Source organism: Aythya ferina (assembly GCF_964211825.1).
Source record: "Aythya ferina genome assembly, chromosome: 21".
NCBI classification, from domain to species: Eukaryota; Metazoa; Chordata; class Aves; order Anseriformes; family Anatidae; genus Aythya; species Aythya ferina.
Window position 1 is genome coordinate 5735456 of NC_140319.1, and position 23528 is coordinate 5758983.

The following is a 23528-nucleotide window of genomic DNA, read 5'->3' on the forward strand; positions in this document are numbered from 1 at the left end:
ATGGTGCACGCCTGGGAAAATTCCCCTCCGGGCCCCCGCAGGATGTGGTTACCCCTTGCCACGCAGCTTCTCCTTGCCCTTTTCACCCTCCCCATGAAATGGGTTTGGCATTTTCCCCCCCCTAACCAGCAGTGAGTGGCAGCAGCTCGTGGAGGGGCCAGGCAGCAGCTCCTGCCCCCGGGCAGGACAGCTGGAGGGAAGGGAGGGATGGCTCTGGGCTGGTTCTCATTTCCACTGCAGGGGAAAGCTGTCAGCAGAGCTGGAGATCGGGACTCCTGGGGAGCCCCAAGTGGAATTTCAAGGCAGAGGGAGGCGTAAATCAGCCTGCCTTAAAGCCCCCATGGCTCAGGCTGGGCTTTTCCCAGTGGGCTCCAGCACCACCAGCAGCTTCGCCTTGGTTTTGCTCTGGGGAGGACGTTCCCAGCCCCTCTGCACGGGGCAATGCTGCCTGTCTCTGTGTTAGCAGGGCCAGGGAAGCGAGAAGAAAGGCTGCAGAAGACAGGGTCCTGTATTCAAGAAAACATCTTTATTGTCCACGTTGGCTCGTATTGCTTGTATCCCCTCCCCGGTCCCCCGTAGTGCAAAAAATTCGGAGAAACAGAGTTCCACATAAATAAGTCGGATAACTTACAGAGAAATCAAAGTGACGACGGGTTGACATGGCTAGACAGGGGCTGCCCACCGGGATGGCCAAGCAAACCCCTGCCCCGTGTGGGGTCGGGGCTCTGCCCACCCTGGCCATCCCCCTGCAACCCTCAGCGGGGTCGGTGGGCGAAGCGCATCGCCGCACCCAGCCCGGAGCCGCCCCTCAGCCGGGGGGAAAACTCACGTGGGAAAGGGCACGAGGGATATTTGGGGCGAGACACCACTGAACTAACACTGGCAGAGGGTCGGGACGGGTTCTCCTCCCCGCTCGGACAGGGTACAACGCACAGACGGACACACAGACAGACGCACAGCCCCGCCGAGGCAAGGGGCGCGCAGCACCAGTTCCAGCCCCGGGATCGCCCCGGGGCAGATGCTGACACCTCGTGTCCACACAGTGTGGGGTTGGGGTGCTCTGGGGAACGATTTCGCCCTTTCCTTCCTCCGTTTCCCATTCGGGGGAAGCCGTGAGCACCTGCATAGTTAGGATGTCAGACACGACGGGCTCCCTCCTCCCCGGGGTATTGCTCAGGACCCAGCCGGAGGGCGGCAGGAGTCCCGCTGCCCCTTCCCCTGACCCTCAGGAGGCAGGGCAGCGTTGCACCCCTTTTCTAGAGTAAATTGCTAAGGATTGCAGCTCCCCTTCTCCCATTCCTTCCACTGGCCTCAGCATCCCAGCACCAGCCCCTTTCTGCGAGCAGATCCTCCTGTACAGGGGACCCTAAAGCCCAGGGCACCTTGAATGCGCAAAAGACTGAAATCCTGATGTTGCTGACAGGAACGGGAAGAAAAGGATCGAGACCTCTCTCACGCACACACTCACACACACAGCAACGTGGGTTTCATGAATTCATCATTACTGCACACGCAGCAGGCGAGTGCCTCCACTTTTGGCAGCCCCCGCGCCGTGCTGACCAAAGGCAACCTGCGAGAGCCTCCTGGCCACTTGCAGGGTGTAAATCTGCAGGATGGGGAGAGCTGCTGAGCTGGGGCCGGCTCCAGCAGAGCCTGGGGAAGTGGCAGGGGAACAAAAGGCAGATTTCAAGTCTGTTCGGGGAAACAAAACGCCCTCCTCAGCCCGAGAAGCCCAGACTGTCCTGGGGGAGAGGCCGGGGGGGGATGGAAGCAGTCTAGGTTTTCAGGAGCAGCTGGTAATTTCAGGTGTCCAACTTTAGGCACTGAAAATGGGCTTGTAAAACATGCAGGCACCTGTCCGGGAGAAATCAGATCGCGGGGCAAATCGCCTTAAGTTGGGGAGTCCCGAGCTCTCTTCCCACCCCAAGGAGAAGAGAAAGCAGGACATCCCGCGCCCCTTGGAAATTTGGGCCAAACACAAGTGAAACGCGAATCCTGTGCATGGGGAACAAGAAGGAGCGGAGGCACACGGCTAAAGGCATAAAGTCTAAAAAAAACAAACGCTCAGAGCATGTTCTGATGCCCCACACGGACACCGCTGAGGTACCAGGGGTTGTCGTGCCCCTATAACGCGCACGCCCTGCAGCACACGCACCGAAATCACATCCTAAGCAACCACCCAGGAGGTCCCGCGGCACAGGCGGGTCTGGGAGGACAGGCTTGTGATTTACAGTGCTAATTTATTCAACCTTTAGGTAAAGTGGCTGCTTAATTGCCGGGGAGCTGCTAATTGCACATGGTCCCTTCCATGCTGTTTTCGCTGTACATATGGTCTCTCACACACGCACACACACCCACACGTCTTTAGAGAACGTCTTCCAGGACACAGTCATCATCTCATCAACCATTAAGAAAAGTAATTGCATCCCTTCTGCTGCCTTGAAAGCAGATGGGATGGGGAACACCGGCAGGGCGGAAAAAATAAAGGGATACGAAGTAATTAAAATGAAAATACTGGCACTCAAATTAAAAAAAAAGGTGAAAAATGAACACAAAAAAAAAAAAAAAGTAACACCAGGCAACCCTCCCCGTTCAGAAGGCTGGACCCTTCTCCTTCAGGAACCGAGCCCCCTCCCACGAACCCAGAACCTGCTCTGCAGAGAGGGGAGCAGCAGCCAGGATGATCTGTTCCCATCAGAGCACACACCAGGGGCACGTGCAGGGAGCAGGCAGCCACACGGCCACTTGAACCCGGGACATCGACCTGGGCACGATGCGAACAAGGCCAATCCACCCGTCTGGGGCCGCCCCAAAAGGACGGGCAGTTGGGATCCTTGGGAATGAGGTCGAGCCTGGAAACACCGAGGGATCTGGATGCTGCATCCAGCTTTGCCTCCAAACTTCGCCTCCTCCAGGCCCCCGTCCCTTCGCTGGGCTTCAGTCGTTTATTTTAAGGCATCAGTCAGACACCATTGAGAACCATGCGGTGGCCTCAGAGTCTTGAACAGTGCACGATAGGCTTGGTAAAGAGTTTGGCTACAGTGACATTCGGAGGAGCGCTTGCACACTCGGCCGTGGCCCCGGGAGGAGCGCCGTCCACCTCTGCCACCCCGCGGGACTCCGGGGAGCCTCCACGGCTGGCTGTGCTCGCCCGGGTGGCACCGGCTGGATGGTCCGAATCCCAAAAGCAGCAATGGTTTGGGGATTCCCCTCCCCAAAGGAAAATCCACACCCTTCGGGAGGGCGCTGAGATGAGTCCGCGGACGGGGCGGAGGGCACCCCCTCTCCTCGCCCCCTGGAAGGAGGGTGCTCAACCGGGAAGCACGTTTCTGAGCGCCGCGAGGGTCCCACGCGTGCAACGAAAGCGGGGATGGCTCCGGGGTCCCTGGGGGTGTTGGGGCTGGGGGTGGCACCCGGCGCCTTCGCTCTCCTCCTACAACGACCGGCTGCCCCGCGGGGCGGGCCACGGCGGCCGGGTGCTCCGCCAGGCGCCCCTGTCCCCTGGAGGTAGGGCAGGTCCTGCTCCTTTGTCAAAGGCTCGTCGAAGACACCGAGAGGGTGGGCGAGGAAGGGGGTGGGAAGTTGAGCAGTTCCAGCACCGCCACCCCCACGCTGCTGCGGCGGGTGAACATGCAGGAGGCTGCCACCCACTTGTTGGTGCGCGGGTTGTACTTCTCGATGGAGTTCAGGCTGGAGCTCCCGTCGTTGCCACCCACGGCATACAGCCAGCCGTCCATGGCCACCAGGTCGTGGGTGCTCCTGGAAGGACCGGGCAGAGACCACGGGGCTGTGAGGCTCCAGCACAGCACACATGGGGCACGGGGGGTCCTTGCCACCCCACTGGAGGGGGTGCCCGGCCTCATAAATGCCCCGTGAAAAGAGACCGTGCGTTCATGGCAGAGCGCAGCACGGAGCTTTGAGGCTTTCCCCTCACTCCGGTACCCAATTCCCGCTGCAGATGTGTTATTTCTAAATAACAGGAGCCTCCAATCCTTGGACCTCCAAGCCTAAAATCCTCCCCGCAGCCAAGCAACGCCACCCAAATCTGTACAGCCACGCAGAGAGCCGGGCATCAATCCCTCAGCAGACAACGCCCGCTGCAGAAGGTCCCTGCTGGCACCCACACACACCCCAAAACCCCTTGCAGAGCAGCAGGACGTGTGGCTTGGGTTGCCTTTGTGCAGCAAGCACGGAGCCAGCCAGCTGCAGGGCCATCCAGCCCCTGGGGCAATGCTCTGCAGCGCGCCGCTCGCCGTGCCAAATGCAGCCAAGCTGTCGGAGGGACGAGCTCCTGGCCCCCAGCTCCTCACCTGCGGATGTTCATGGGCGCCACGCTCTCCCAGGTGTTGGTTTTGGGGTTGTAGCGCTCCACGGAGTTAAGGCAGCTGGTCCCGTCGTTGCCGCCGGCCACGTAGAGCATCCCCTCCAGCACGGCCACCCCCGCGCTGCTCCGGCGGCTCAGCATGTTGGCGATGGGCGTCCAGGTGTTGATCTGGGAGGGGGCAATGTTTGCTGGTGAGGCCCCGGTACAAATCATCTTCCCCTCACCCCTGCTCTACCCATGTTGAGTTAACAGCCCTCCCCCCAGAAAACGCTTTGGGCAGGCCCCCAGCTCTTTCCCCTTCATCCAAAGAGGTCAGGGCAACGGGCGAGCGAGGAGGAACCCTCCCGATATTGTTATTTGGAGCAGAGGCCACGAGCTGCTTGCAGAGAGAGCTGGATTGCAGCACTGCTGGCTGCCTCCTCAGCCCCAGCCCCACGGGGCCAAGCCAGCTCTCCAGCTGGGCTGCAGGCAGACACCAGCACGCCGTGAGCCCCCTCTCGTCCCTCTCAAAAAGCATTTTGGGGGCATCGCAGAGATGTCACGGGACGATGGAGAGTGCTGCATGGGGTTGGTTTGCTCCTGCTGAAGGAGAGAAGCAAAATATTGCTGTTCACAGCCCCCACGGGGAAGGTTTTTGCCCTCCCTCCCAGCTAAGCACCTGGGAGGACTGCGAATGCAGGGTCCGGGGACATTCCTGCGGCTCCAGAAGAGCTGTCAAACCAACCCAACGTTAGCAAAGGAAACAAATCTCCAGCAGGAAGAAGTGTGAGGCCCCAGGAGACCTCTGCCGACAGGCTCGGGAAAGCACAGCCCCAGCTGGCAGGAGCCCTGCCACCCCCTGAGCAGAGCTCAGTGCCAAGCCACCAGGCATGGCACAGCCAAACCAGGCATGGGGATGGGACCGTGGCTATTTCGAACCTCTACAAGGCATGGCTGTGGCTTTACAGCTCGCAGAAAACCTCCAGGACCTGCTTTTTGAACTTTTTTTTTGCAGCTCTGCAGCCTGCTGGAACAGAGCTGTGAGCCCCCAGCCCCAACGCGTGTCCCCAGCCGACTGCAATCCCTGCTAAGGGCCCTGGGTGAGCACGCAGCAAAAAAACCTGGGGCTGGAAGCTGGGAGATGTGAACGAGAGCTGCTCTTCCTCGAGAAGCTGAGCTGGCCTACGGGCACCGAGGATATGGAGGGATGTGGTGGATAAAAACCTCAGAGGGAGCTCTCAGAGCTGGGCACCCCTTCTGCTCCCCTCCCCCTGCAATTCTTTGCTAGGACGTGGTCACAGCTTAAACTTCTGCTCCAAAACCATTCAGAGCAGATCTCTCGCCTTCTACCACCTCCTTCAGCAACTCATGTGGCCCTTCTCTGCCTGCAGAGCACCCACCAGGAGGAGAGAAATGAAAGGATTACCAGGCTGGATTTACCTGGGGCTCATACTTTTCTACCGTGGCCAGGTGGGACGAGCTGTCGTATCCCCCAACAGCGTAGAGGTTGCCTTCTGCAAAGACATCAGACACACGCAGGGATCAGCTGAAGCCCCCCCAGCCCCCGCATAATCCCCCACAAACACCGCATGGGGTGTCCCCACGGGTGCCCCCCGCTCCCCAGGGGGCTCGCGTGGCTTCAGTAATGCTTCTCCCACGGCATCCTCCTTAGGAACAGAAGTCACTCGGTTGGAGTCGTGAGACATCGTGGCATGGCACCCCCAGGAGAGACAGGTTTGACCCCACACTGCTGCTCGGACCGTCAGGAAGGGAATTGATCCTTGTCAAAAGGGAAAACTAAGAGGAAACTCGTAAGGTGTTCCCTTCCCTGCTAGGGATGGGAGATCCTCCACGGCCAGCCCTCGTGCTCCAAGCTGGAAGTGGGCACAAAGGAGCTGAGGAACACGTCGGGGGGGCACTGGGGAGCTGCTGGAACGGGCTGGAACCCAACTGGGAGGGAGGCTGAGGAGCAAGGCAAAGGCAGGGAGCACGCCAGGAGCACACAGCAGAGGGCCGGCTGGGTTACCCGCAGCTAGGGAACCCGCGGAGGGCGAGGCAGCGACTGGAAGAACACGAAAAGGAACCAGCAGAAAGGCAGGAGAGGGTCTGCACCGAAGCCAGGTCCTCGTGCCATCACCCACCTAGCGTGGCCACCCGCACGTAGCGTCTCCTGGTGCTCATGGCAGCGATGGACGTCCAGGTGCCGGTCAGAGGGTCGTAGCGCTCCGCGCTGCAGCAGGGCAGGGACACAGGAACACGACAAGCTGTGACACTGGCAAAGCCCACACCAGCCCCTTTGACACAGCCTCAGGGGGCAGCTCCCAAAAAAGCTTGGGAAAAAGGGAGGGGAGAGCTAACAAAGGGCACGGGCTGCGGTGGGAGAGGGCTACGGGATGCTTTCCCCCGGGACAAAGACACTGGAAGGCCTGGCTGGATTGCAAGAAATCTATACCAGGGCTGGGTTGTCTGTTGGGAGCAGATGTGGGGGCTCCCCAGTGCATGCAAGAGCATCGGAAGAGCTCGAAGCAGGGTGATCCCCTACCTGTTGAGGCACGAGGCTCCGTCGTACCCCCCGGCCGCATAGAGCAGCCCGTGGAGCGCCGCTACGCCCAGGCAGCTCCTCCGGGTGCCCATGGACACCTCGGGCTGCCAGGAGTTGGTGACGGGGTCGTAGGACTCCACCGTGGCCAGATCCGAGGTCCCGTCGTAGCTGTACAGGGAAAAATAAAACAAAACAAACAAACAAAAACACCACAACAGAGGACGTGTGAGAGGCTGGGCGCGCGCTGCTGAAACCCACGGCCACAACCCCGTCACCACCCCAGCTTCTTCCAAGGCTGGGAGCACAGAGGGCTCCGTGCGGAGGTGGTGACACCCCCCCGATGTCCCCCTGCCCTCGTCCTTACCCCCCCACGGCGTACAGCTTGTTCCCGATGGCGGCCACGCCGACCCGGGCCCTGCGCGTCGACATGGAGGCCACCATGTGCCAGCGGTCCGTCCGCGTGTCGTAGGCCTCGCAGTCCCCGTGGATGGCGAACAGGCTGCCCCCACCTGCTCACGGGAGGGCAAAGCAGAGCACACAACGCCCCCAAAACCCCCAGAAAGGGGTTTTTATTCCAGGATAGCCGCTCGGAAGGGGTGATCTCCCCTTCCCCGGCGGGGCCTTACCCACGGCGAACAGCACGGTGCTGGCCCCCTCGCAGCGCCGCGGCCTCGTCCTGCTGTTGCTGAGGACCCCTCGCTGCTCGGGCATGAGGTGGTACTTGAGGGCTTCGATCAGCAGGTCCTTGCACTCCGAGTGGTGCCTCACCAGCAGCTCCGTGTCCACGTTGCTCATCAGGAAGTCCCGGCTCAGCAGGGGCAGCCGCACGCACTTCATCAGCTGAAGGGAGAGGGGTCGCGTCCCGTCAGCGGGGTGCACCCATCCCATGAGCAATGACCCCTCGCCATGGGGCTGCAGAGCCCTCCTGCACCCAGTGTGCCCATGCCAGGAGGCTCTGAGGTTTCTGATCACGTTTGCTCGAGATCCTTGTTGGGGAACGCACAGGAAAGCTCAGCCAGTCTGCAGGCAGGGCTGATCCCCTTCTGCTGCCCACATTTTGCCCTCTGGCCACCCCGCAGCTTCTTCCAGGCCCACGTTTCCACCCCGACAGAGGCTGGGAGCTGGCTTGAACCCAGCAGAGTCCCTCACCCTGGGGACATGCTGCCTTCTGCTGTCCACGTCGTGCTTGACCCAGCTGAGCACAGCCCGGTACACCTCCTCCTCCGACGGCACGTTGAGGCTGTCGCTGGAAATCAGGTCCAGCACCTGCAGAGAGGGATGGAAAAAGCAAGTGGCAGCTGGCACAGCGTGGGACCAAGGGATTTATTCCCACAGACGGCTGAGTGGCCAGAACAGCACTGGCAGAGGCAAAGAGCAGCCCCCTGCAGATGCTGGGGGCCGAGGGGTGCACAGCCGCTGGATGAAGGATCCAAAGGATCTTGCAGCACGGGTGCGGAGCCAGCTCTGCCCTCAGCCACCCTCCTCGGCTCGTTTTCCCCCCTCCCTTTCTGTGTCTGAAGCTGCTGCAGTGCCTGACACTTCCAATAAGCATCAGTGAGCTCAGGCAGACGACTCTGCCCGCACGCGTCCCTTCAATATTTCATGGGATGGAGCCAGGTGCCCTGGCTGTTCCCAGCAGGCTCGCTTCGCCTGCCAAAGGATGACAGAGCTGGAGCAGGTGGAGAAATGCTCCCTGCCCTCTGCCCCGAGGACGGATGGGGGAGACGTGTCCCTTTGTGCTCCCAGGCAGAGGGCAGAGCACCCAGAGGCAAGCATCAGCACCAGCAATTATCCTCCCTGCGAGCCTCCCGGCCCTATTTCACAGGGGATTCAGCTCGCTGTCTGGCAGCACTCCTCCACGTATTGTTTCCCCATCCAACAGAAAGGACCAAAGCACAGATTCTGGCTGCATTTCCCCGCCAAACCCTGTCCCCTCTGTGTGGGTCCCTCGGGCTCCTGGCCGTGCCTGCCAGGATAAACCAAGCAAAGCCTCGCCAGGCTCACACCTTCACCTCTCCAGCAGCACCTCACCTGTTTGAGGGGCAGCAACATGAACTCCTCTGTCTTGGCCACCTCCACGAAGTGCTGGAGGACGTACTTGTGGGCAGACTTGAGGAGGTCGCTGCAGGAGTGCGTGTCGGCAAAGCCCCGGATCCCCAGGCAGTTGGATGGGTCGAGCTGGCTCAGGAGGAACTTGCAGCAAGCATCCCGCACACCATTGAGCTGAAGCAGGCTGGCAGCGGGAAGAAGTGTCTGGCAGTGGAAAAGAATGGGGAAAAAAGGAGCTTCCAGGGCAAGGAAACACCATTTTCACCCTTATCCCACTGCAGGTCAATGGCAGAAGAGGTTTAGTGAGCGGCTTCATGCACACAAGCACATAGAGGACAGATAGTCTTTGTTTCTGACAGGACTGAGTTTAAAAAGAGCCAAGAAGGACGCCCACGATACCCCAAAGGGCTAGGAAATGGCAGATGCTCGGGGCTAGAGCTGCCCATTGCCATATTGCTTTAAGGAGGCAGTTGCACAAACCCCATGTCCGGGCTCAGGAGGGCAGAGGAGCTCCCCAACCACTGCTCAACGCAGGTGGCACCACAGAAGGACAGCCCAAAGTCCTGAGAAGAGGGCGAGAAGAGCCCCAGGAGGCAAGCTTTGTGGAGAGGAAGGATCGGGGGAGGCTCCTACCTGCACGTTGCCCTCGCCCACCACGATCTCGGCCGTGTACGCGTACTGCACCAGCTGCTCCAGGGCCTGCGGGTCGATGTCGTGCAGCGTGACGTGGGTCTGGCGGCTCTCGCTCATCTCATCTGGGGGCAACACCCCGAGAAAGCCCCCTCAGCGGGATTGCCTCCCCGCAGGAAGATTTGGCTGTCCACGCAGCAAGCCGCGTCCACAGCCCGGCGTCACAGCCCCAGTGGGGAGAAGCAGCAGGGAACGGGGTCCACGTCTGCAGGACGGGCACCAAAATAGCTGGGAAGGGGATTACGGGCAGCGTGCTGCACAGGAGGGAGCCCAATGAGGAATGCACTCGCCCACCGAGATGATACACGGGCATCACCCTTCCACAAGGCAGGAGGAGGGCAGAAAGGGAAGGGGATTGCGGAAAAAAAAAAACAAAAAGTTTGGGGAGCTGGGGGCACCGCGCCACGGAGGAGAGAGGAAGAAGAGAGGAAGACTACTTGCTTGTGAACATGGCGTGGAAGTAGGGGCTGCAGGACGCCAGCACCACCTTGTGGGCCTTGATCTCCTTGGTGCCCACGTGGAGGACGATGTCGCAGAGCAGCCCGCGCTGCCGCATGCGGTTCATGCAGACGAAGGCGTCGTGGTAGTGCCGCTTGGAGTTGTGCGAGATGCTGTGGCCGTCGCGGTTGAGGAGCTGCACGCCGCCTTCCATGGCTGCGGGTGGGCGCTGGGATCTCCCTGCTCGGCGTCCCTGGGACGAGGAGAAACAAAGCGTTACCCAGAACAGCTCCAGACCCCAATGGTTCCCATGGGACCCTCCTCCAAGACCCCGAGCAAGAGCAGCTCCTGCCAGGGAAGCAGCACCCTGCTCCTAAGGAACGGGGAGAGGACGGTCCCTGGAGGGACACGAGTTGTGCAAGGTGATGCCAAGGCTTTTCGCTGCTCTGTGGCAGTGCTGGCACCCACTGCCTCCCTGCTGTGCTCATCTCTGGATCAATATCCTCCTCCCCGCCTTCGGAAGGGCACTGCTTTATGTACGTGATCACGCTTGGTTTTCCGTGCAGCTGCACCACCTCCAAATCAGCCTGGCCGTGTGCGTCTCCATCACATCCCCAGCACTGGTCTCACAAGTCCCACCAGGCACTGACCGAACACATTTTAAAATAAACCCCTCGAGACAGCGACCACGACAACCCGGGGCAGACCGAGCAAACCACAAGCATGGAATACCATGATCCCAAATGCAAGAGGGGCGTTATGGACCGCAGCCCTCTGAGCTGTGCTGGTTCTCTTCCTGCTTCCAGAAGATGCCAGGAGGTTTGTGGTGCACCTGCCCTCAGAATTGAAGCCCAAAGAGCTGCCCAAAAACAATTCAGGAGGACAAGGCAGAGGGCAAAGGCAATCGTAGCACGGAGCTGCACAACCCCAGCACAGAACCTGGCAGATTTGGGGTTCAATTCTCTCAGTTTTTTATATTTCAAGCCTCTTTTTGGACAAAGACTGAGCTTTCCTTTACGGGAACAGGGAACACAGGCTTTAACGTGCTGGTCTCACTCCCCCCACGTGTCCTCTAACCAGGCACATCCAACCCCAGGGCTGCCCCGGACCATCCTGCCCCGGCACCGCAGCTCCGGTCCCAATGGGCAGAGGGGGCAAAGCAGAGCCCCGAGCCCCCCTGCACCATCCCCGGCTGATGTTGTCCTTCCAGCAGCCAGCCCTGGGCTTCAAACAGCTCTCGTTTGATGAGGAGGACAGGATGGACAGACAGCAAAGGACAGAGACCGGGTGGCCGGGACCCGATGCAGAGCTCAGCCTGTGCGCACGCCTCTGGGCACGCAGGGAGCAGCAGCGTGAGCTTGCTGAGCTCTCAGAAAACAAAAAATGCCTAAACAAGGGCATTTCTTTGTGCAAAGATGTTTTTTTTTTTTTTTTCTCCTTTCCATGCCGTGAGCATCTAGCCTCCTGCCTGCGTTTCAAAAGGCATTTGGCTGCCTCCCTGCAAGCGGCACCCAAAGGCGAGCCGGGGGAGTGGGGAGGGAACAAGAGAGCAGCAGGAGGGAGCCGGGGGAGGCAGCAGGAGAAAAAGGCAGCTGGGAGGAAGAAAGGCAGCGTGCTGCGCTCATCGCCTGCCCCCGCATCCCTGCGGCGAGAGAATCCCCTCCGCCTCCCTGCTCCTCGCGACACCTCCACGTCGCCAGCCGCGCTCGGCCTAAAAATAGAAGCCCACCACGCTGTGCCTGCTCAGCCACGAAAAGCAGCCATCTATCCGTTTTTAAATAGCAGTTGTGTCGTGTACGAGAGTCTGGGGGAGGGAAAAAGATGAATAAACAGCTTTTCAGAGCGGGAGGGAGGCCTGCGATGCCCTCTTCTCCTCGCATCATCAGTGCGACATGAGATTCCCCACGGCAGTGACAGCGAGGAGGATTCAGGGGCACACAACGAACACCTCCCAGCAGTGAGAGCAGGATGCTGCTGTGCCCTTGAAAGGGAAGAGGATCCCAAGCGTTAACCGGCCTTCTCCTCCCAAGCCCCTCAGCTGAGCTTTCAGAAAGCTGCGACCTCCCCGGGACACCCCATGTGCGCCAGGTAACGCGTGTGGACACCGCGGCGAGAGGCGCCTGCACGAAAGCACTTTAGCATCTCTCCGGGCTCTGCAGCTCCCTTCCCAGGCCTGGTTTAGAGGCAGAGAGCAGACATTGCTTCTCCTTTATTCCCCTAGCTGCGAGCCTGATTCTCTGTGTGATGCCCCCCCAAGCACACTGCTCCCCATCGCTACGGCGGCGGTGCCCCAGCTGTAACCGAGAGCCCCCCCGAGCAGTGCCGGGGCATAAAACAGGAGAGGAGAGGTGTGCAGGGAGCTGGGGGTGCTGCTCGGCGTGCTGGCAGCCCCGTGAGGACGCTGTGCCTCCCCAGGCAGGCTGGAGGGCAGCACACGAAGCGGCTCCAGCAGCGGGGAGAGCCACAGAGGGCGCGCACGGCGGGCTGAAGGTTCCCGTGATGCCGCCGCATCTCCGGCTCCAGCCACCAGATGCATTTCCAAGGAGGGTCGGAAGTCCTGGGCTCTCTTCCCAGCCCTGCCACTGAGTCATTGCGTGACTTTGGGCAAGTACAAACGCTGGGAGTGACAAGGGGGACATTATTTCTCCCTGCAGTGAGCTTCCAAAGAGCTCAGTGAAGCCCCACCGGTGCCCCCCGCGCCCCTGCTGCCCCGTGCCGCGCCAGCTACGAAGCGACCGGGCAGGGAGCAGCACCCCAGGGAGATCCCATCCCAGCCACCCCAGTGCCACCGGCATCCCAAGAGCATCCCCAGCCCACGGGACAGTCCCTCCCTGGGGATTTGCAGAGGGAAACAGCTCCTGCAGAGCCTCTCCCCCCTCCTGGCAGCGTGCATCAGCGCACGGAGAGGTGAATCACAACGACCAACCCTAGGAGGCTGATTTGCTGTGCCAGGGGGCACCACACTCACGCTCCCATTTCAAATGCCAGAAAAACACCAGCCACGACCACCTAACGTGATAGAAACACCGAGCTCTGCAGGGGTACCGAAGCAGGCAGGCCGGCAGCTGATGCCCTGCCCCATGGGTTGTGCCCCGCGGGCTCCGTGGGGAAGGGTCCCCATCCCAAAACGTGGAGACCACCGGCGTGGGGCTGGTTTAAGGCTTGCAGGGGGTACAGCCCCATCCCCAGAGCTCCTTCTGCTCTGAAATGACTCGTTCCCATCCGAGCTTTCGGCTTTAACCAGCCAGGATATAATCAGCGGGGGGGGGGAACAGGGAGAGGACACCCCACTGCTGCTCCCCGAGCTCCCAGCCTCGCTGGCACTAAATATTCCTCATTTCCTTGTAAACCCTCGTTCCCAGGAAACGAAGGGAGACGAGCCCGGCAAAGATATAATTAATGGGGAACGGCGCCGGGACCACGAGAGACAGGGAGGCAGTGTCCAGGGCTCCGGCGGGGGGGATGCAAACACAAACCCACTTTTGTGGAGCACGCGGCAGCCTGGGCGCACGTGTTCCGCAGCGGCTGACTTGTCCTAACTCCTAGGTTAGGACAAAAATTAAAAAAAAAAAAATCAAATCAAATCAAATAAAAAGAAGGCGTTTGTTTGGCTCCCAAGCGACGGAGCGTGGCCGTGCATAACGGCTCCCGTTAATTAATGCAAACGATCCCTGCCCAAAGGGAGGCCTGTTCGCTTCGCGCGCACACACACACAAAAAAATAAAACATATTTTGCTGAGAGTGAAAGGCAGCGTGCTGAGCAATAGCCAGGGCACAGAGCATCCTCCCGGGAGAAGCTCGGGGGCTGCCCTTTCCCCAGGAAGGCCCTGCAGAAAGGTTTTTTTTGTTGGTGGCCCTGGATGGAGAGTTTGTGTCCGCCGGGCCAGCGGGGAGACATCCTGTGCAGCTGGCTGGGTGCTGGGGACAAGGTGCTGCTGTGCCCTCCTCTAGGGCACGATATTCCCCAAGGCCTGATGCATTTTATGCCCAAATCCCTCTCTCCCACGTGCGCCCTGTCCCTCATATCCCCGTTTTGGGGAAACCAGCCCCACAGCCCTGCTTTGGGGCACGCACAGCAAGGCTGGCCCTGCACGGGCAGGGAGGCTGGGGAGGAAGGAGCTGGTGGCGGGGTCAAAAAGCAGAGAATTGCTGCTTCCAAGTGCATTCTCCTCTCCCCTACCCCAATCCCTCACAATTATTATTTGTAGCCCCTCCGAGAGAGCTCCCAGGCTGTTCTCCTGCATGCAGCACTCCGCACGGAGCCCGGACAAATGGCAAAACTCAGGGAAAGAGCCCCAAAAGGCGGGCACGGGGAACCCCTGGGTGCACCCAGCATCTCGAGCAGCTTCTTCTTCCCCCCGTGGAGCAGGCAGAGGATGTGCTGCCGGGGACTGCTCCTTCCCTTCAGCAGTCATAAGACACAAGCAGCTGAGCCGGCAGCAACAATAGCTGCTGTTGTGCTGCCGCAAAGGGAGAGCAGCACCCGGACACCCAGCCGGGAAGGTTGCCGGCCCAAATTTTCCCCTTTCCTCGGGGTTTTGTGGAGGTCCCGCGGGGCGCAGGGCTCCTCCGTGCTCGGCCAGCCCCTTTTGGTGAATCCCCTCCGCGGCTCTGAAGCCGGTGCGGAGGAGCTTTAGGATGACTAGCAGGATTTTTGCATCAGTAATCCTCTCGCAGCAGGCATCTCGGAGACGCCGGGGCTGTTTTCGCGAGCAGACAAACCCCACCTGCCCTTCCTGCCCCAAATCCGGCATCCCAAATTCCTTTTTTTTTTTGTTTTTTGCTACAAGCTGCGGGTCCAGCCACCACCAGCACTGATTTACGGCAGTAAATACCCATAAAACAACCCCATACACAGGTCGGGACTGCAACTACTGCTGGAAATACGACCCAAAGGGGCACGGAGCTGGCTTTGGCACCAGGGCTCGGGTGCCTGGTGCCCCTCTCCCAGCTCCCGATGGGCACCGTGGAGGGCAGGAGCTGTGCTGAGCTGCAAGGACAGCCGGCTGCTACGACGTGCACCTCGATCCCAACCCCTTCACCTTCCCCTCCTCCTGTCCCCCAAACCCTCAGGCCGTGGATCCTGCGTAAATCTGCCGCGAGCCAGCAGGGCTGAGAATCCCCAGCTCTCCGTAGGGTGTTGTGTTGTGGGTTTTTTTATTATTTATTTTTTTTTTAAATGAATTAGGCACAACTGCCACGCGCTGAATCCTCCTGTCTAGACATCTGCAGAGAAGTGACAAGCTGCCAGAGAGGACGTGGAGCCTCGGCGAGGGGGTTGGGGAGGGCAGGGGAGAAGCGCACACCCCTGCCAGCTCTCCGGCACGGGCAGAGGAGGGCACTGAGCACATTGACCTCGCCAGCAGCTCCCTGGGCTGGAATCAGTGAGGTTGTGGGGCTGATGGAAGCTTCTCTTCCCATTTCTCCCGGGGTGTTTTGCCTGGGGACCCAGCACCCAGCAGCTCCCGGTTGCCCCCAGCTCATTCCCCGAAGCAAATTTGCTCGGAGAAAGGGGGTGCGAGGCAGAACCTCGGCACCAGGACATTCCCGTAGCCAAAAAAAGAAAGGCTTTGAGCCCGGCTCGCTGGGCAAAAACCCTTCTCGTGCACCCTCTCCAGCTCCTCCTGCAGCCAGCTTCCCCTGCAGCGCCCTGCAGGGAGGGGATGGCAGCAGCTCCAGGCAGGGCTGCGTGGCTGAGGGATTTTAGGGGCGCCTGTGCCAACCCTTGGGTCACACCGGGGCCAGGACCCGAATAGTTTTGGCTTCCCACACCGGGGAGGAAGAAGAAATGGAAAAAGTCCGTCGTAAAGAGGCCTGGAGATGCAAAATGTGCGGGTCTCCAGCTGCGGCGAGGCACAAAGCACCCCAAAATCTGAGCAAAATCAAAGCCCTTTGCTTCCACCCAGGGCTGGGAACGCCCTAAATGCCCCTTCCTGGCATCCCCACAGCTCCGTCCCCAGCGGGGGCAGCCCCCTGGAGCCTCGTGGCCTTGTCACCGGTGTGAGCGATGGAAGCGAGGTGGGGATGCAGGGGAAAAATCCCAAAAAACCTCTCGCTGGGGGAGCTGTGAAGGACCGGCCACCACGCAGGGACCCAGACACTGGGAATTGGAGACAAAAAAGCTCAAATTCCTGCCCGTGAGGGGTTGCAAAGGGGTTTTTTGCCCACCAAGCTGCCCCTGGCCCACAGATGGGACATCAAGAGACCTTCCCCATAACCCCAGGCACAAGGAGTGACCCCATTGGGATCCCAGGTGGCCAACCCAAGAGGTTTGGGGCTACTGCCACCCTCGCCAGCTCCTGCCCTGCTCTGATTTGGGTACTCGGTGAGCCCTCGGGGTGGAAATTCACATTTTTACACCCAAGACACCCACGGTACTGCCCCGTTGAATGCATCTCCACCAGACCAGGAGGGAAAACTCGACATATGGGATCGCTGCAGCGCCCTAAACACCAGACCTTGCACCCCAGAGGCACCCCAGGGTGCCCACAGCCCCTCCACGTCCCCGTCCTCATCCTGCAGCACAACTTCTCCCCCAAACATCCTCCTCCTCTGCCGGCAGCTGGCTGGGATTTAACAAAAACCCTCCTCCCTGACCCCAAAAACCAGGAAAACAGCAGGAAACCTTCCCACGTGGGGGCTGGGGAACCGGCGTCCACAGGCACGTGAGGTCCCCTACAACATCTCAGCCTCCCTCACCCCCGACCCTAAAACCAGCCCCGCTGGGGCCTGACCCCTGCTCATTGGGGTCGGACCGGACCCTAATGGGGGTTCCCCATCCTTCCTCCCCCTCCCCAAAGCCGAATGTTTCCGCTCACCCTCCCGGTGCTGAATCACCCCGGGAGCACCCTGCCCCTTTCGGGGGCTCCGTCCCCATTGAACCCCGCTGCTGGCGGTGACGGGGACCCCCCCAAAAAAAAACCCCAAGCACCCTTTATACCCCTCCCTAACCCCAAACCCTACCGGGGGGCTACCAAATCCCCCCCCACACCGCGACCAAGCAGCGAACACCCCAGGCCTGAGGACACCATAGCGGGGCACACACCTCCCACCACCCACCGCAGAGAGGACAAAACCCCAAAAACCCCAAAATCCCCCAAAATCCCCCAAACCCCCCTAAAATCCCCCCAAATCCCCCCAAACCCGCCCCAATCCCGCAGTACCGGTGCCCTTCACCCCCCCGGGGGTGGCTGCACACAGGGGGGGGGTCCCAGCGCCTCGACCCCCGGTGTCCCCCCCCCAGCCCCCCGGTGCTCCCCGTGCCCCCCCCCCCCCCCCCCGGCCCCTACTCACGGCCCCGCTGCCGGTGCCCGGGGCTGCGGGCTCCGCTCTGCCCGCGCCGGGGCGGGGCAAGGGGCGGGGCAAGGGGCGGGGCTTAGGGAGGGGACGAGAAGGGGAAAGGCCCGCAAGGGGGCGTGGTTTAGGGGGCGGTGGGCGTGGTTATGGTGTTAGTGGGTGTGGCTAAGGGGTGAGTGGGCGTGGCTTCCGAGATGAGTTAGCGGCGTCCGGGCTGAGTGGGCGAGGCCTCGCGTTTAGTGGGCGTGGCTACTTTTATAGGGGGTGTGGCTTCGCTCTTAGTGGGCGTGGCTCCGCGCTGAGTCCACCGCGTCCGGATTGAGTGGGCGTGGCTCCGCCGCCAGTGGGCGTGGCTACGCCCTTAGCAAGGCGGCTCCGTTCTCGGTGGGCGACGCTCCGTTCTAGATGGGCGTGGCCTCGCTCTCAATGGGCGTGGCCTCTCCTTCAGTGGGCGTGGCTCCGCCTTCATTACGGTGGCCCCGCTTCCCTTTGAGGGTTTAGCCCCGCCCCTCCCCGCCGCGGGGCATTGTGGGAGCGGAAGCGGCGCGGGCGGCAGCATGGCGGGCACCGGGCGGAGGTGAGCGGCTGGGCCTGGCCCCCCCCCCTCCCCTTTTAACCCATTTTTACCCCTTTTTACCCCATTTTAACCCCTTTAACCCCTTCCCTCCCGGCCCGCAGGAGCCTGGCGGAGCTGAGCGTGGACGAGTTCCTCGCGGCCGGCTTCGAGTCGGAGCCTGAGGGTGATGAGGAGGAGGAGGAGGAGGCGAGGCCGAGGCCGAAGCAGCGGGAGCGGGGCCGGCCCCAGGCGGCCGCCAGGTGAGGGCCGGGCTGCGGGGCCCGGGAGCCAAAAATGGGTGGAAAATGAGAGGTTTTGTGTCCGGGGGGACTTTGCTGAGGGTCTGCCGTCAGGTTGCTCACGTGGGGTGGGTTTCTGGGTTCTTCAGCGTTAAATATCAACGTTTTCTTGCTTTTTATTTTAAGAAGTTTACAAAAATAACCCTGAAAATTTAAATAAAATGACTTTTTCCTTCGTAATCTGCTCTTCAGGACCTCTAGCCGGTACCTCCATCAGCCCAGCACAGCCTCAGTCTGCCACGAGGTTCAGCTGTTCTTACTCCTCAATTAAACTTCAGCTTTCCTTAATCCCCAATTAAAACACTCCTTAACAAGCCCTCCAAAATGCGTGTTAAAAGTGTTCCAGGTGGGAGCCCAGCCCTGGTAAACCCCTCACCAATCCCGTTAGTCCCAGCTGCACCTCGTTGCCTCCAGGCTGTGTGCTTTCCCTCCAGCCCCAGCAGAAGCTCGAGCAGTGAATTAATGAATTAACACCCATTAATTCTCATCTACCAGGAAGAAGGGGAAGGCCTCTGAGCACAAAGACCAGCTCTCCCGGCTGAAGGAAAAGGACCCCGAGTTTTACAAGTTTTTGGAAGAAAACGACCGCACTCTGCTGAACTTTGATGCCTCAGACAGCTCTGATGAGGACGATGAGAGGTTGCATGTGCCACCTGATACGCTGGAGGTACCAGGCGTTAATTTGGGCTGCTGGAACCAATTATTTCAGCTGAAATCAATGAAGTACATGTTAAGTGTTTGAGTTTCAGTGCAGGGATAAAGTGTAGTGGGGCCTATGGTGGTGCAGGTGGCCAGGGAGGAGCTTTTTTTGGGAATTTGTGGTAACCTTAATTTTGTTAGTGCTTTACATGAAGTGCTGCTGACAGAATTAATAACAATTGCTGCTGCCTGCTCTCCTCTTCAGCAGCCTCTCAGCAAAAGAGGCAGGGCCAGAAAATAAGTCTGTAAGCATTTACTCGGTCTTCATAAAAAACTTTCCTAGGAAGCGAGTGATGAAGATGAAGAAGATGAAGACGAAGATGAAGACGAACGTAAAACAGCCAAACACAAGAAAGCTGATACCATTCCTGTCAGCTTGAAGATGGTTGAAGAGTGGAAGAAAGCTGCGGAGGTGAGCAGGGAGCTAGAATACAAGGCACTGGAGTGTTCTCCTTTAATGTTCTTCCACATGTCACCACCTTTAAAAGACCACCTTTGGTTTTGTTCGTATTTCACAAGTACGGAGAAGATGGTGACAGTCCTGCCCGTAGATTTCTTGTGATTTCAATATGATTTGTCTGCAATTTTTGCTTGGGCTGCAAGATTACTCTGACTCTGTCAGAGGGGGGAAGCTGGAGAAACTGGAACGGCTCAGAAAAAGGCAGGATGATTAATTCTTGTTCCCTGCCTTGCTAAGTGCTGTGTCTGTGACAGTTCCAGGAACTTCTCTGAAGTCCCATTTTGTGCAGTGATAAAATAGCTTGCTGCCTGCAAGAGGGGGAGGGAAAGGTCAGGCTGGATAATTGCTTGCAGCTAGGTCTCTGTTCCTCATCCCCCAACCAATTAAATGTCCTAGAAACCTATTTTAGAGCAAGTGAAGGCTGCTGCCATTTGTTAACTGTCTTCACACCTTTCTTCACGTGAAAGGATGGAGCTATTTTTGCAACCAGGCTTCCAGTAATTCCAATTCTCCTGTCCCAGTAGTGCTTCAGAGTTTGACTATTGCTTGTCTTGCTCTTTCCCCAGAGACGGCTAACACCGAGGCTCTTCCATGAAATCACTCAAGCATTCAAAGCGGCCGTAGCAACTACCAAAGGAGATAATGAAGGGGCTGACCCTAGCAAGTACAAAGTCATTGATGCTGCAGGTGAGTTGATTGCCATGCTTCTGTGTGAAATATACCCATAGATCATTTGGGTAGGGGAATTTCAGCTATTAGAAAAGAATAAGTACAGACGGGAGTTAACAAAGCCTGTGGAAGGGTAAGTTTCACGTGAGTGGCTTATCTTCATGTTCGTGGGAGTGGGATTATATCTCTTTGAGCAAAGTTAGTTCTGTTGAAATCCTCACATTGAAGTTCTTTGGACAACTTTTTCTGCTGCTTCTTGCTGTGGCCTCTTAGAACCAATTTTACTGAGCTGTTTTGTCTTTTTACCCCATTCTATAACCCATGTGACCCTATAAAAAGTACCTATGCAACCCTTTAAAAAGTACCTTTGAATCCCCGTTATGTTTTGGGTCAGAGTGCTGGTAGTATAGACCTCTGATAAAGGGTTGGGCTGCTTTTGTGCTTGGTGCTCTTCATGTGGAGAGTAGAGAAGGCTCCTGTGGCTTCATCTCCTTAGAGAGCTCTTCTCAGGTTAGCTGAGAATTCAGGAATATGTGGAAAGTCACTTACAAATGCTTTTTTGACTTTTTTTAAACAGTGTTCAATGCCCTTGTGTCCTTCTGTGTCCGGGACCTCTTCCACTGCCTGCAAGAGCTGCTGCTTATAAAAGCCCCGAAGAACAAACAAAAGTAAGTCTGAGGAGATCTGAGAACTGCTGGTGAGAGAAAGCTGGTGGGGCTTTACTTCTAGAAGCTCCAGTTCTACCTTTCTGCTGCACAAACCTGGCTGGTGTAGGCTGTGTTTGAATTTTGGGGTGTCTTAAGGCCGCTGAATCAGTCTGAGACCTGGGTACATGGCTGGGAAGCTGAACTCTGCCTTGAATCAAATTTTGTAATGCTGTGAGAAGTGCTTCTCTGCATCTGTGACAAAATCATTACTTTTTTTTTAATTTTTGCTTTACAAGCAGTTTTTTTTACTCATTGGCAATGCTAAGAAAGCGAACTCCCTGTTCTGTTACTGAAGCATTAATTTGTGTTTTTTTTTTTTTAAAGCTAAACTCAACTCTTGTTTGCTTCCAGGTTGGTCCTCCCTTCCAGCAGCCCAATTTGGAGCAAGCTGCGGCTGGACATAAGAATGTACCTGACCTGTACGATCCAAGTAAGAAATTCCAGCATGTTTGTGTTCTCAGGGTTCATCTGTGCATCAGCGGGCTTATTTATTAATTTATTCGCTGAGATAATTTCTACCCACTGCAATCTCAGTGGGTCTGGGGGCTTTGGGCACTTGTGAGCTGTGAGTCTGCACGTCTCTTGTTTTTGGAGGTTTTTGGTCTAACAAATAGCACGGAGCTCTATAGAATAACTGGTTGAAAATAGATAGCCTGTAAAGAAGGACAAGTTAAACCTTCTGGCAATTCTTTGCCTTAATTTGTCTGCCAAAATAATTAGCGTCCATGAAGTTGGCAGTGCTGTGCTCCAGCATTCTGAATTTCTAATGCATATTCTGGTGTTATGATCTTGCCATTTCTTGTAGTAAATATGAAGGTGGAAAGCTGTAACATCCCCAAGTATGGGACATAAAAAATACAAAACTAACAGTATTGCTGTAACATTCTTCAGAAACTGAGGGGGGGGTGCTGATGCCTTTTTGCTGTGAGGTAACGAGGGCAGGATGACTTAGCAGAAACAGCATTTTGATCAGCAGAGCTTTTTCCTGAAGCTGTGGTGCTCCTTAGCAGCAGCAGAATTAAAGACTGCAGAAGAAAAGGAAAAGCTGGCAGTCCAGTCATGGAAATAATTCCTGGTCCTGTGCTTCCTTCTGAGTGTCCTCATGCTTTGTGGCAGGGTTTTTCTAGCATAATAGTTCCTGAAAAGTGTTGTCTTTTTGTTGTGTGAAGGACTGCAGAGTCCTTGCAGTGCAAGGAGGAGAATGAGAAAGAAAATGAAGTTAGAAAAAAGTCTCTGCTTACAGCAATTGGGATTTCAGGCAAGAGTGGATATTCCATCGTGCAGAACTTCTTTGAAATTGAGATGACTTCGAGCTTAAATTAGAAAGTACAAAGTTCTGTGCTTGGGTTTGGCTGCAGGGGAACTGAGCTGAACAACCCAGAGATACCAAGACAATGTTTAAACCTTTTTCTTGAGCTTGAGTTAACCTCTAGATACCCGGTAGCATTCTTGCTTCCCCTGAAAAAAATCTGGTGTAGCACTGGAAGTCTTCAGGCAGCTCAGATGGTCTGCTTCCGAGCAAGCTGTGTGTAGACTGAGAGCGTCTTCATCACGCCCCGGCCATCTGTGGTGAGATGACAATGGCATCGGTGTCACGCTGCCTGTAAGAAGCTGGAAGCTTCGTGGAGATGGAGTTGTTGCAGTACAGCTGAGTGAGGCTTTAAGTGATGAACTCAGGTGCTGGTGGCCTGAGCTCCTGTTTGCTAAGATGATGTTCCTGCAGGGGAATTCTTTAACCTGCTGTGGACCTGCTCCATTCCTAATACAGCTTTGTTTTTTTTTTAGCTTCCTGCCAGGCTTTTCTTCCAGTCCTTTGGAGCCCAGAATTACTTGGGAACAGCAAAATACCAATGGTAAATGCTAAAGGAAGATGTGAGGAGGGCTATACTAACTAGGATTTTATTTTTTTTTCCTTGTAGCTCCTGTCTTGTTTAACAGAAGCCTCTGTTGGAGCAGCAGTCCTTCAGCATGTCAATGCCACAGTGCCTTATTACCTGACCTTCCCAAAGCAGTGCCGTATACTTCTCAAGGTAAGGCTGCGTGCTGTGATGCTTCATGTAGCTCTCAAGCACTTTTTTCACCCCAACAAACGAGCCCCTCGTGGTATTTGGACCGGATCCCATGACAGTCCAGTCTCCTGGACTCTTCCCTCGCTTTTCTTCTGGTCCCAGGAGGGATTTGTGCTTTCTCCTCCAGGTTTGTGAGTGCCGTGGAGCTCTTTCAGGGAAAGCTGAGTGAGCAAAATGTGTGCACTCAGCGCGAGTCCCTATGCAAAGTGATGTGGGGGTGTTCTGGGGAAGCTGTCTGCTTCCCTGCTGCAGATGGAGTGCTTGCTGCCTGAGTCTGTGTGTGTCTGTGATAGCATTTCACTCCGCTCTGTGGGTGGAATATTTTTGCAGAAACTTAGTCACAACTGCTGAGTGCTTAAGAACAACAATGGGGGCGGAAAAGAGCGAAAGAGGGCAACAAGGGGGTGATGTTTAAATGAAAAGCTGGAGCAGGGCGAGGCTGGGATGCTTATCTGTGGGTTTCCCTTCCCAGCGAGTAGTTCATTTGTGGAGCACGGGCGAGGAAACCGTGAGGGTGCTGGCCTTCCTCGTGCTGAACAAGATCTGCCGCCACAAGAAAGACGCGTACCTGCACACCCTGCTGAAGGTGAGCCCGCTGTTTCCTCTGCTCTGCAGCTTTTTTGAAGTCAAATGCCAAGAACTTAGGGCAGCCTCTGAGGTGGGGCAAGGTGCTGGCTCCCCTGCAATGTAAAATGGGAGAAATTCTGCAGGTCAGAGTCTCCTGCTCGCTGCTGTTGTTCCTTCTAGGGGC

At 57.5% G+C, this 23528-nt stretch overlaps 2 protein-coding genes across 3 annotated transcripts in view; one reads left to right on the forward strand and one right to left on the reverse strand.

The window, feature by feature from the left end:
• Positions 1–506: 506 nt before the first annotated feature.
• On the reverse strand, positions 507–17380 carry KLHL17 (kelch like family member 17). 2 transcript variants are annotated; one of them, XM_084494829.1, is made up of 12 exons: positions 17316–17380; positions 10026–10275; positions 9528–9649; positions 8877–9098; positions 7995–8111; positions 7472–7685; positions 7210–7354; positions 6846–7013; positions 6445–6533; positions 5744–5817; positions 4311–4492; positions 507–3759 (listed from the first exon to the last, which is right to left on the reverse strand). In XM_084494829.1, the coding sequence occupies exons 2-12, from the start codon at positions 10234–10236 to the stop codon at positions 3531–3533; spliced, it is 1773 nt and encodes a 590-aa protein (XP_084350955.1). In that variant the 5' UTR covers positions 10237–10275; positions 17316–17380; the 3' UTR covers positions 507–3530. The 2 variants fall into 2 exon arrangements, with proteins under 2 accessions (XP_084350955.1, XP_084350956.1); XM_084494830.1 differs by lacking the exon at positions 17316–17380 and having other exon boundaries at positions 10026–15141.
• Positions 17381–17807: 427 nt separating this feature from the next.
• The window catches only part of NOC2L (NOC2 like nucleolar associated transcriptional repressor), a 33928-nt gene continuing 28207 nt past the window's right edge, over positions 17808–23528 (forward strand). The window contains exons 1-9 of the mRNA XM_084495025.1: positions 17808–17895; positions 17997–18134; positions 18669–18840; positions 19156–19284; positions 19899–20019; positions 20579–20669; positions 21060–21138; positions 22628–22738; positions 23250–23363. Of these exons, the coding sequence (XP_084351151.1) occupies positions 17876–17895; positions 17997–18134; positions 18669–18840; positions 19156–19284; positions 19899–20019; positions 20579–20669; positions 21060–21138; positions 22628–22738; positions 23250–23363 (975 nt within the window). The 5' untranslated portion in view covers positions 17808–17875. The remainder of the gene's footprint in view (positions 17896–17996; positions 18135–18668; positions 18841–19155; positions 19285–19898; positions 20020–20578; positions 20670–21059; positions 21139–22627; positions 22739–23249; positions 23364–23528) is intronic.